Source organism: Eretmochelys imbricata, chromosome 23, assembly GCF_965152235.1.
Source record: "Eretmochelys imbricata isolate rEreImb1 chromosome 23, rEreImb1.hap1, whole genome shotgun sequence".
Classification (NCBI taxonomy): Eukaryota; Metazoa; Chordata; order Testudines; family Cheloniidae; genus Eretmochelys; species Eretmochelys imbricata.
Window position 1 is genome coordinate 7,380,532 of NC_135594.1, and position 12,291 is coordinate 7,392,822.

At 65.5% G+C, this 12,291-nt stretch overlaps 1 protein-coding gene across 2 annotated transcripts in view; it reads right to left on the reverse strand.

Moving 5' to 3' along the window:
* CLPTM1 (CLPTM1 regulator of GABA type A receptor forward trafficking) overlaps positions 1 to 2,329 on the reverse strand; it is a 46,741-nt gene extending 44,412 nt beyond the window's left edge. Inside the window, exons 1-2 of one of the 2 annotated variants that reach the window (XM_077840715.1) lie at positions 2,210 to 2,329; positions 1,432 to 1,547 (exon numbers count right to left, since the gene is read on the reverse strand). In XM_077840715.1, coding sequence (XP_077696841.1) covers positions 1,432 to 1,547; positions 2,210 to 2,329 — 236 coding nt within the window. The remainder of the gene's footprint in view (positions 1 to 1,431; positions 1,548 to 2,209) is intronic. The other variant, XM_077840716.1, reaches the window with a different exon arrangement.
* Between the last annotated feature and the right edge of the window lie 9,962 nt (positions 2,330 to 12,291).

Sequence of the window (12,291 nt, forward strand, 5' to 3'; positions counted from 1 at the left end):
GAGTCCTTGTGGCACCTTAGAGACTAACCAATTTATTTGAGCACAAGCTTTCGTGAGCTACAGCTCACTTCATCGGATGCATACCGTGGAAACTGCAGCAGACATTATATACACACACAGAGATCATGAAACAATACCTCCTCCCACCCCACTGTCCTGCTGGTAATAGCTTATCTAAAGTGATCATCAAGTTGGGCCATTTCCAGCACAAATCCAGGTTTTCTCACCCTCCGCCCCCCCCCACCCCCCCCCCCAACTCACTCTCCTGCAGCAGGAGAGTGAGTTTGTGTGTGGGGGGGGGGGGGGGAAGAAAACCTGGATTTGTGCTGGAAATGGCCCAACTTGATGATCACTTTAGATAAGCTATTACCAGCAGGACAGTGGGGTGGGAGGAGGTATTGTTTCATGATCTCTGTGTGTATATAATGTCTGCTGCAGTTTCCACGGTATGCATCCGATGAAGTGAGCTGTAGCTCACGAAAGCTTGTGCTCAAATAAATTGGTTAGTCTCTAAGGTGCCGCAAGTACTCCTTTTCTTTTTGTTTTGACCAGTGTTGTTCACTCAGATTCTGGATGTCCTGGAACGACACTCTACCCAACCCATACTTTATCTCCTCCTTCAGTGCTGCTGAAGGCTAGTTGAGAACATTAACATCTACTTAGAGAAGGGCAGGATGCTCACTGCTCTAGTGGAAACATCTCTTCGGACTCCGCTTAAAAGCTCTCACTTGATGCTGACAGTCTCTCCAGTGACTGACTAATATCTAAATTTCCATTTTTGGTTATGACAATGGAAAAGACATTCCAAAGTAGCTCGATGCCTCACACTCACAACTAGAGCTGTGACCTGGGTATGTCACAGATTACCAGGTGCCTGTGCCAATACGAGATCATGAGGCATTAGTCTCTCAACTAGAGTGCATGGTAGAGTGAAAAAGCTGAACTCAGGTGGCTTTGTTCTTCTCCCTTCCACCTGGAGAAGTCCCAGAGACTAGTGTTAGGCAATGTTCAATAGGTGCCCAAGAGATCTCAGATGTGGCGGACCGCAGCATTCTATGTGATATGAAACTGGTGGCAGAGCTGATGGATGAAGAGTTGAACTGCGGGTGAAGGGCGATCAGTAAACAGATGACCCCAAATTTATATCTTTGTCTCAGCCCAGAAAATGTGTTGCTCTTGCAGCAGTGGCTGGGCTGTGGGTTTCTGAGGAGACCAGAGGAGTGGGAGTTTTTAGTTGTCCATGTTTCCTTCCTGAATGGCAGTTTTTAAAAGAGGTTGGGATCTGTTGCTGTTTTGTTATTAAATGTATTTGTAATAACTGTCAGAGCACCTACAGCCAGGGACAAGGGATTCAGAGGCCAAATTTAAATTAACATCATGTTTTTAATACGTGATGAGAAGAGGGCAGCTGGGGAATCAGCCAGGGCTCACCTGAACAACACTCCTTTGATGACCTGCCAGGCATTGGGAGCTTGTTGCTGGGGCTGGTTCTGCTGCTGGGTCTCTGCAGTCGGGGCCCCCGCTGCGGTTCCATTACTCGTTACCTGCTTTGGAGGGAGGAGCGGAGACGGGCTGGTAAGCAGCAGGTTATCTTGTATTGCTGGTGGAAAACGCTCACATGGTGGGCAGTGCCAGGTGGTATCCCCAGCTGTCTACGCAGGACAAGCCCCCATCCAGGGCCGCCGCGGGGAGCCCAGAGCCCCAGTCTGGACCCAGCAGGGGGAAACAACACGAAAGCTCCCATGGATGAAGGGCCCGGGCCATAGCAGAAGGAATTGGGCAGCCCAGGGAGAGGACCCCGGGCGGGAGAGGAGGCTGGGAGCGGAGTCGGGGCAGCCTGGCGAGGAAGGGGACTGAGGGGCTCAGAAGCGGGGCGCGGAGGAAGGAGGCGGCGGGGGGGAGCGGAGGGAGGAGGCTGGAGAGGGGAGGGGGCGTCCGAGGAGCGGAGCCGAGGCCCGCGTGGCAAGGGCAGGAGGAGGCGGGAAGCAGAGCTGGGACCAGCCTAGGGACGCGTGGGGGACGGGGGGCGGCTGAGCGGAGCCAAGCAGCTCGGGAAGCCGAGCCCGGCCAGGGGAGGCAGGAAGCGGGGAGCGGAGCCGGCCGGCGAGCAGAGCCGACCCCGAGGGGAGCCGTTGAGGGGCCGGGGAACCGACCCCGGCCCAGGAAGAGGAGGCTCCAGGGGCCCGGCGACGCTCCACGGCGCCGCTACCTGCTCCGGGCCGGAACCAGGAAGCACCGCCACTGTCTCCGGCGCCGCCATCTTGCTGCGCCGATACCTCCGCTGTTCTCGCGAGAAGCTGTTCCCGGGCCCGCCCCTTTTGCGGATCATATGATGATCTGGTCATGTGACTGTCGCTCACGGGGGGAGTCCCGGCCACTTCCAGCTGTGGGTCTGAGCTGGGGGCGTGACTCAAGGTCGGGGGAGGGCTGCCGAGCCCGAGCTGAACCGAGAGGGGGCGTATAGTGGAGCCTCGGGGGGCTAGAGGGAGCTGAGCCGGTGGGGAGGGCGTGTAGTGGGGCTGGAGGGGGCTGAGCCGGGGGGGGGGATGTAGTGGGGCTGGAGGGAGCTGAGCTGGGGGGGCGTGTAGTGGGGCTGGAGGGAACTGAGCGGGGGGGTGTAGTGGGGCTGGAGGGAACTGAGCCGGGGGGGGGGGGGATGTAGTGGGGCTGGAGGGAGCTGAGCGGGGGGGGTGTAGTGGGGCTGGAGGGAGCTGAGCCGGGGGGGGGTGTAGTGGGGCTGGAGGGAGCTGAGCCGGGGGGGGGTGTAGTGGGGCTGGAGGGAGCTGAGCCGGGGGGGGGTGTAGTGGGGCTGGAGGGAGCTGAGCCGGGGGGGGGGTGTAGTGGGGCTGGAGGGAGCTGAGCTGGGGGGGGTGTAGTGGGGCTCGAGGGAGCTGAGCCGGGGGGGGAGGTATAGTGGGGCTGGAGGGAGCTGAGCGGGGGGGGAGGTATAGTGGGGCTGGAGGGAGCTGAGCGGGGGGGCGTGTAGTGGGGCTGGAGGGAGCTGAGCGGGGGGGCGTGTAGTGGGGCTGGAGGGAGCTGAGCCGGGGGGGCGTGTAGTGGGGCTGGAGGGAGCTGAGCCGGGGGGGCGTGTAGTGGGGCTGGAGGGAGCTGAGCCGGGGGGGCGTGTAGTGGGGCTGGAGGGAGCTGAGCCGGGGGGGCGTGTAGTGGGGCTGGAGGGAGCTGAGCCGGGGGGGCGTGTAGTGGGGCTGGAGGGAGCTGAGCCGGGGGGGCGTGTAGTGGGGCTGGAGGGAGCTGAGCCGGGGGGGCGTGTAGTGGGGCTGGAGGGGCTGAGCCGGGGGGGCGTGTAGTGGGGCTGGAGGGGCTGAGCCGGGGGGGGTGTAGTGAGGCTGGAGCGGGCTGAGCCGGGGGGGGGGGATGTAGTGGGGCTGGAGGGAGCTGAGCGGGGGGGATGTAGTGGGGCTGGAGGGAGCTGAGCGGGGGGGATGTAGTGGGGCTGGAGGGAACTGAGCGGGGGGGGGGGGTGTAGTGGGGCTGGAGGGGCTGAGCCGGGGGGGGGGTGTAGTGGGGCTGGAGGGAGCTGAGCGGGGGGGGGAGGTATAGTGGGGCTGGAGGGAGCTGAGCCGGGGGGGGGGTGTAGTGGGGCTGGAGGGAGCTGAGCCGGGGGGGCGTGTAGTGGGGCTGGAGGGAGCTGAGCCGGGGGGGCGTGTAGTGGGGCTTGAGGGGCTGAGCCGGGGGGGCGTGTAGTGGGGCTGGAGGGGCTGAGCCGGGGGGGGTGTAGTGGGGCTGGAGGGGCTGAGCCGGGGGGGGGTGTAGTGGGGCTGGAGGGGGCTGAGCCGGAGGGGGTGTAGTGGGGCTGGAGGGGGCTGAGCCGGAGGGGGTGTAGTGGGGCTGGAGGGGGCTGAGCCGGAGGGGGTGTAGTGGGGCTGGAGGGGCTGAGCCGGGGGGGGGTGTAGTGGGGCTGGAGGGGGCTGAGCCGGAGGGGGTGTAGTGGGGCTGGAGGGGGCTGAGCCGGAGGGGGTGTAGTGGGGCTGGAGGGGGCTGAGCCGGAGGGGGTGTAGTGGGGCTGGAGGGGGCTGAGCCGGAGGAGGTGTAGTGGGGCTGGAGGGGGCTGAGCCGGAGGAGGTGTAGTGGGGCTGGAGGGGGCTGAGCCGGAGGGGCGTGTAGTGGGGCTGGAGGGGGCTGAGCCGGAGGGGCGTGTAGTGGGGCTGGAGGGGGCTGAGCCGGAGGGGCGTGTAGTGGGGCTGGAGGGGGCTGAGCCGGAGGGGCGTGTAGTGGGGCTGGAGGGAGCTGAGCCGGGGGGGTCGTAGTGGGGCTGGAGGGAGCTGAGCTGGGGGCGTCGTAGTGGGGCTGGAGGGAGCTGAGCTGGGGGGGTCGTAGTGGGGCTGGAGGGAGCTGAGCTGGGGGCGTCGTAGTGGGGCTGGAGGGAGCTGAGCTGGGGGCGTCGTAGTGGGGCTGGAGGGAGCTGAGCTGGGGGCGTCGTAGTGGGGCTGGAGGGAGCTGAGCTGGGGGCGTCGTAGTGGGGCTGGAGGGAGCTGAGCTGGGGGCGTCGTAGTGGGGCTGGAGGGAGCTGAGCTGGGGGGGAGGTGTAGTGGGGCTGGAGGGAGCTGAGCTGGGGGGGAGGTGTAGTGGGGCTGGAGGGAGCTGAGCTGGGGGGGAGGTGTAGTGGGGCTGGAGGGAGCTGAGCTGGGGGGGCGTCGTAGTGGGGCTGGAGGGAGCTGGGCTGGGGGGGCGTCGTAGTGGGGCTGGAGGGAGCTGGGCTGGGGGGGCGTCGTAGTGGGGCTGGAGGGAGCTGGGCTGGGGGGGCGTCGTAGTGGGGCTGGAGGGAGCTGGGCTGGGGGGGCGTCGTAGTGGGGCTGGAGGGAGCTGGGCTGGGGGGGGCGTGTAGTGGGGCTGGAGGGAGCTGGGCTGGGGGGGGCGTGTAGTGGGGCTGGAGGGAGCTGAGCTGGGGGGGGCGTGTAGTGGGGCTGGAGGGAGCTGAGCTGGGGGGGGCGTGTAGTGGGGCTGGAGGGAGCTGAGCTGGGGGGGGCGTGTAGTGGGGCTGGAGGGAGCTGAGCTGGGGGGGGCGTGTAGTGGGGCTGGAGGGAGCTGAGCTGGGGGGGGCGTGTAGTGGGGCTGAGGGAGCTGAGCTGGGGGGGCGTGTAGTGGGGCTGGAGGGAGCTGAGCTGGGGGGGAGGTGGAGTGGGGCTGGAGGGAGCTGAGCTGGGGGGGAGGTGGAGTGGGGCTGGAGGGAGCTGAGCTGGGGGGGCGTGGAGTGGGGCTGGAGGGAGCTGAGCTGGGGGGGCGTGGAGTGGGGCTGGAGGGAGCTGAGCTGGGGGGGCGTGTAGTGGGGCTGGAGGGAGCTGAGCTGGGGGGGTCGTAGTGGGGCTGGAGGGAGCTGAGCTGGGGGGGTCGTAGTGGGGCTGGAGGGAGCTGAGCTGGGGGGGTCGTAGTGGGGCTGGAGGGAGCTGAGCTGGGGGCGTCGTAGTGGGGCTGGAGGGAGCTGAGCTGGGGGCGTCGTAGTGGGGCTGGAGGGAGCTGAGCCGGGGGGGCGTGTAGTGGGGCTGGAGGGAGCTGAGCCGGGGGGGCGTGTAGTGGGGCTGGAGGGGCTGAGCCGGGGGGGCGTGTAGTGGGGCTGGAGGGGCTGAGCCGGGGGGGGTGTAGTGGGGCTGGAGGGGCTGAGCCGGGGGGGGGTGTAGTGGGGCTGGAGGGGGCTGAGCCGGAGGGGGTGTAGTGGGGCTGGAGGGGGCTGAGCCGGAGGGGGTGTAGTGGGGCTGGAGGGGGCTGAGCCGGAGGGGGTGTAGTGGGGCTGGAGGGGGCTGAGCCGGAGGGGGTGTAGTGGGGCTGGAGGGGCTGAGCCGGGGGGGGGTGTAGTGGGGCTGGAGGGGGCTGAGCCGGAGGGGGTGTAGTGGGGCTGGAGGGAGCTGAGCTGGGGGGGAGGTGGAGTGGGGCTGGAGGGAGCTGAGCTGGGGGGGAGGTGGAGTGGGGCTGGAGGGAGCTGAGCTGGGGGGGCGTGGAGTGGGGCTGGAGGGAGCTGAGCTGGGGGGGCGTGGAGTGGGGCTGGAGGGAGCTGAGCTGGGGGGGGCGTGTAGTGGGGCTGGAGGGAGCTGAGCTGGGGGGGAGGTGGAGTGGGGCTGGAGGGAGCTGAGCTGGGGGGGAGGTGGAGTGGGGCTGGAGGGAGCTGAGCTGGGGGGGCGTGGAGTGGGGCTGGAGGGAGCTGAGCTGGGGGGGCGTGGAGTGGGGCTGGAGGGAGCTGAGCTGGGGGGGCGTGTAGTGGGGCTGGAGGGAGCTGAGCTGGGGGGGTCGTAGTGGGGCTGGAGGGAGCTGAGCTGGGGGGGTCGTAGTGGGGCTGGAGGGAGCTGAGCTGGGGGGGTCGTAGTGGGGCTGGAGGGAGCTGAGCTGGGGGGGTCGTAGTGGGGCTGGAGGGAGCTGAGCTGGGGGCGTCGTAGTGGGGCTGGAGGGAGCTGAGCTGGGGGCGTCGTAGTGGGGCTGGAGGGAGCTGAGCTGGGGGCGTCGTAGTGGGGCTGGAGGGAGCTGAGCCGGGGGGGCGTGTAGTGGGGCTGGAGGGAGCTGAGCCGGGGGGGCGTGTAGTGGGGCTGGAGGGGCTGAGCCGGGGGGGCGTGTAGTGGGGCTGGAGGGGCTGAGCCGGGGGGGGTGTAGTGGGGCTGGAGGGGCTGAGCCGGGGGGGGGTGTAGTGGGGCTGGAGGGGGCTGAGCCGGAGGGGGTGTAGTGGGGCTGGAGGGGGCTGAGCCGGAGGGGGTGTAGTGGGGCTGGAGGGGGCTGAGCCGGAGGGGGTGTAGTGGGGCTGGAGGGGGCTGAGCCGGAGGGGGTGTAGTGGGGCTGGAGGGGCTGAGCCGGGGGGGGGTGTAGTGGGGCTGGAGGGGGCTGAGCCGGAGGGGGTGTAGTGGGGCTGGAGGGGGCTGAGCCGGAGGGGGTGTAGTGGGGCTGGAGGGGGCTGAGCCGGAGGAGGTGTAGTGGGGCTGGAGGGGGCTGAGCCGGAGGGGCGTGTAGTGGGGCTGGAGGGGGCTGAGCCGGAGGGGCGTGTAGTGGGGCTGGAGGGGGCTGAGCCGGAGGGGCGTGTAGTGGGGCTGGAGGGGGCTGAGCCGGAGGGGCGTGTAGTGGGGCTGGAGGGGGCTGAGCCGGAGGGGCGTGTAGTGGGGCTGGAGGGAGCTGAGCCGGGGGGGTCGTAGTGGGGCTGGAGGGAGCTGAGCCGGGGGGGTCGTAGTGGGGCTGGAGGGAGCTGAGCCGGGGGGGTCGTAGTGGGGCTGGAGGGAGCTGAGCTGGGGGCGTCGTAGTGGGGCTGGAGGGAGCTGAGCTGGGGGCGTCGTAGTGGGGCTGGAGGGAGCTGAGCTGGGGGCGTCGTAGTGGGGCTGGAGGGAGCTGAGCTGGGGGGGAGGTGTAGTGGGGCTGGAGGGAGCTGAGCTGGGGGGGAGGTGTAGTGGGGCTGGAGGGAGCTGAGCTGGGGGGGAGGTGTAGTGGGGCTGGAGGGAGCTGAGCTGGGGGGGAGGTGTAGTGGGGCTGGAGGGGGCTGAGCCGGAGGGGCGTGTAGTGGGGCTGGAGGGGGCTGAGCCGGAGGGGCGTGTAGTGGGGCTGGAGGGAGCTGAGCCGGGGGGGTCGTAGTGGGGCTGGAGGGAGCTGAGCCGGGGGGGTCGTAGTGGGGCTGGAGGGAGCTGAGCCGGGGGGGTCGTAGTGGGGCTGGAGGGAGCTGAGCTGGGGGCGTCGTAGTGGGGCTGGAGGGAGCTGAGCTGGGGGCGTCGTAGTGGGGCTGGAGGGAGCTGAGCTGGGGGCGTCGTAGTGGGGCTGGAGGGAGCTGAGCTGGGGGGGAGGTGTAGTGGGGCTGGAGGGAGCTGAGCTGGGGGGGAGGTGTAGTGGGGCTGGAGGGAGCTGAGCTGGGGGGGAGGTGTAGTGGGGCTGGAGGGAGCTGAGCTGGGGGGGAGGTGTAGTGGGGCTGGAGGGAGCTGAGCTGGGGGGGCGTCGTAGTGGGGCTGGAGGGAGCTGGGCTGGGGGGGCGTCGTAGTGGGGCTGGAGGGAGCTGAGCTGGGGGGGCGTCGTAGTGGGGCTGGAGGGAGCTGGGCTGGGGGGCGTCGTAGTGGGGCTGGAGGGAGCTGGGCTGGGGGGGGCGTGTAGTGGGGCTGGAGGGAGCTGGGCTGGGGGGGGCGTGTAGTGGGGCTGGAGGGAGCTGAGCTGGGGGGGGCGTGTAGTGGGGCTGGAGGGAGCTGAGCTGGGGGGGGCGTGTAGTGGGGCTGGAGGGAGCTGAGCTGGGGGGGGCGTGTAGTGGGGCTGGAGGGAGCTGAGCTGGGGGGGGCGTGTAGTGGGGCTGGAGGGAGCTGAGCTGGGGGGGCGTGTAGTGGGGCTGGAGGGAGCTGAGCTGGGGGGGAGGTGGAGTGGGGCTGGAGGGAGCTGAGCTGGGGGGGAGGTGGAGTGGGGCTGGAGGGAGCTGAGCTGGGGGGGCGTGGAGTGGGGCTGGAGGGAGCTGAGCTGGGGGGGCGTGGAGTGGGGCTGGAGGGAGCTGAGCTGGGGGGGTCGTAGTGGGGCTGGAGGGAGCTGAGCTGGGGGGGTCGTAGTGGGGCTGGAGGGAGCTGAGCTGGGGGGGTCGTAGTGGGGCTGGAGGGAGCTGAGCTGGGGGCGTCGTAGTGGGGCTGGAGGGAGCTGAGCTGGGGGCGTCGTAGTGGGGCTGGAGGGAGCTGAGCTGGGGGGCGTCGTAGTGGGGCTGGAGGGAGCTGAGCTGGGGGGGAGGTGTAGTGGGGCTGGAGGGAGCTGAGCTGGGGGGGCGTCGTAGTGGGGCTGGAGGGAGCTGAGCTGGGGGGGCGTCGTAGTGGGGCTGGAGGGAGCTGAGCTGGGGGGGCGTCGTAGTGGGGCTGGAGGGAGCTGAGCTGGGGGGGCGTCGTAGTGGGGCTGGAGGGAGCTGAGCTGGGGGGGCGTCGTAGTGGGGCTGGAGGGAGCTGAGCTGGGGGGGCGTCGTAGTGGGGCTGGAGGGAGCTGAGCTGGGGGGGCGTCGTAGTGGGGCTGGAGGGAGCTGAGCTGGGGGGGCGTCGTAGTGGGGCTGGAGGGAGCTGAGCTGGGGGGGCGTCGTAGTGGGGCTGGAGGGAGCTGAGCTGGGGGGGCGTCGTAGTGGGGCTGGAGGGAGCTGAGCTGGGGGGGCGTCGTAGTGGGGCTGGAGGGAGCTGAGCTGGGGGGGCGTCGTAGTGGGGCTGGAGGGAGCTGAGCTGGGGGGGCGTCGTAGTGGGGCTGGAGGGAGCTGAGCTGGGGGGGCGTCGTAGTGGGGCTGGAGGGAGCTGAGCTGGGGGGGCGTCGTAGTGGGGCTGGAGGGAGCTGAGCTGGGGGGGCGTCGTAGTGGGGCTGGAGGGAGCTGAGCTGGGGGGGCGTCGTAGTGGGGCTGGAGGGAGCTGAGCTGGGGGGGCGTCGTAGTGGGGCTGGAGGGAGCTGAGCTGGGGGGGCGTCGTAGTGGGGCTGGAGGGAGCTGAGCTGGGGGGGCGTCGTAGTGGGGCTGGAGGGAGCTGAGCTGGGGGGGCGTCGTAGTGGGGCTGGAGGGAGCTGAGCTGGGGGGGAGGTGTAGTGGGGCTGGAGGGAGCTGAGCTGGGGGGGGCGTGTAGTGGGGCTGGAGGGAGCTGAGCTGGGGGGGCGTGTAGTGGGGCTGGAGGGAGCTGAGCTGGGGGGGCGTGTAGTGGGGCTGGAGGGAGCTGAGCTGGGGGGGCGTGTAGTGGGGCTGGAGGGAGCTGAGCTGGGGGGGGCGTGTAGTGGGGCTGGAGGGAGCTGAGCTGGGGGGGGCGTGTAGTGGGGCTGGAGGGAGCTGAGCTGGGGGGGGCGTGTAGTGGGGCTGGAGGGAGCTGAGCTGGGGGGGGCGTGTAGTGGGGCTGGAGGGAGCTGAGCTGGGGGGGAGGTGTAGTGGGGCTGGAGGGAGCTGAGCTGGGGGGGAGGTGTAGTGGGGCTGGAGGGAGCTGAGCTGGGGGGGCGTCGTAGTGGGGCTGGAGGGAGCTGAGCTGGGGGGGCGTCGTAGTGGGGCTGGAGGGAGCTGAGCTGGGGGGGCGTCGTAGTGGGGCTGGAGGGAGCTGAGCTGGGGGGGCGTCGTAGTGGGGCTGGAGGGAGCTGAGCTGGGGGGGCGTCGTAGTGGGGCTGGAGGGAGCTGAGCTGGGGGGGCGTCGTAGTGGGGCTGGAGGGAGCTGAGCTGGGGGGGCGTCGTAGTGGGGCTGGAGGGAGCTGAGCTGGGGGGGCGTCGTAGTGGGGCTGGAGGGAGCTGAGCTGGGGGGGAGGTGTAGTGGGGCTGGAGGGAGCTGAGCTGGGGGGGGCGTGTAGTGGGGCTGGAGGGAGCTGAGCTGGGGGGGCGTGTAGTGGGGCTGGAGGGAGCTGAGCTGGGGGGGCGTGTAGTGGGGCTGGAGGGAGCTGAGCTGGGGGGGCGTGTAGTGGGGCTGGAGGGAGCTGAGCTGGGGGGGGCGTGTAGTGGGGCTGGAGGGAGCTGAGCTGGGGGGGGCGTGTAGTGGGGCTGGAGGGAGCTGAGCTGGGGGGGGCGTGTAGTGGGGCTGGAGGGAGCTGAGCTGGGGGGGAGGTGTAGTGGGGCTGGAGGGAGCTGAGCTGGGGGGGAGGTGTAGTGGGGCTGGAGGGAGCTGAGCTGGGGGGGCGTGTAGTGGGGCTGGAGGGAGCTGAGCTGGGGGGGCGTGTAGTGGGGCTGGAGGGAGCTGAGCTGGGGGGGTCGTAGTGGGGCTGGAGGGAGCTGAGCTGGGGGGGTGTAGTGGGGCTGGAGGGAGCTGAGCGGGGGCGGGGTGTAGTGGGGCTGGAGGGAGCTGAGCGGGGGGAGCATACTTAGTGGGGGAGTTGAGCCGGAGGGGGCATAGTGGGGCAGGAGGCGTTGGGGAGCTGAACTACTTGAGGGTGTGGTGAGGTGGGGGAGGCAATAGCTTTAATCTCTTATTTTATGTGCCATTAAATGAGTCTCTGCTGCTACAGCTAAAACCCTCGGTTTTGGACCCCTAATGCTGCATGCTCAATCCAGAGTGTGCTGCTCAGTCTCTGCACCTTAAGTCCCCATCTGCACACTGTGGATATAGCACTTCCCTGTCTCAAAATGGGGTGGTGAGGCTCCATACAAAGGTGCTCATACTACAGTGCTGTGGGTCAGATAAGGGCCTTAGGTAAACGGGTTACATTGATTTAAATCAAAGCCATTTAAATCATTCACTGTAACCATGATTTCCATCAGCAAGCAGGAAATCTTGATTTGAATAATCAATTTTCATCTTATTTTGCATTTGTACTCTTCAGTTCTTTTCCTAAGGATAGGTTGAATCTCATACGCTGATAACCATTCAAACATGTTGATTTGCAACTAATTATAGTTTTTACACTAAAATGGGTGTTACTTGTTGCTAACCAGGGAGATATACTATATTACTCATAGACTTTAAGATACACGTTTATGCAATTAGATAGCTTAACATATATTTATTCCGATTCTTAATTTTTACATTTTTCTGTTTTGTGAGAAAATGGTGAATGACACATTTTACTAGATTAGTTTTTTATTTGTGATATGTTTCCAGCTGCATGTGGATGGAAATTAGAATTAAATTAAAAAATCATAAAACAGCATTTTAAAAAGTTTAAGACTATAAGAACGGCAATACTGGGTCAGACTAAAGGTCCATCTAGCTCAGTATCCTGTCTTCCAACAGTGGCCAATGCCAGGTGCCCCAGAGAGAATGAACAGACCAGGAAATCATCAAGTGATCCATCCCTGGTTGCCCATTCCCAGCTTCTGGCAAACATAGGCCAGGGACACCATCCGTGTCCATCCTGGCTAATAGCCATTGATGGACGTATCCTCCATGAATTTATCTAGTTCTTTTTTGAACCCCATTATAGTCTTGAACTTCACAACATCTTCTGGCAAGGAGTTCCATAGGTTGACTGCATTGTGTGGAAAAAATACTTCCTTTTGTTTAAACCTGCTGCCTATTAATTTCATTTGGTGATCCCCAGTTATTGTGTTATGAAAAGGAGTAAATAACACTTCCTTATTTACTTTTTCCATACCAATCATGATTTTATAGACCTCTATCATGTCCCCCCTTAGTCGTCTTTTTTCCAAGCTGAAAAGTCCCAGTCTTATTAATCTCTCTTCATATGGCAGATGCTCCATAACCCTAATAATTTTTGTTGCCCTTTTCTGAACCTTTTTAAAGTCCAATATATCTTTTTGAGATGGGGTGACCACATCTGCAGGCAGTATTCAAGATGTGGGCGTACCATGGATTTATATAGAGGCAATATGATATTTTCTGTCTTATTATCTATCCCTTTCTTAATGATTCCCAACATTCTGTTCGTTTTTTTGTTTGCCGTTGCACATTGAGTGGATGT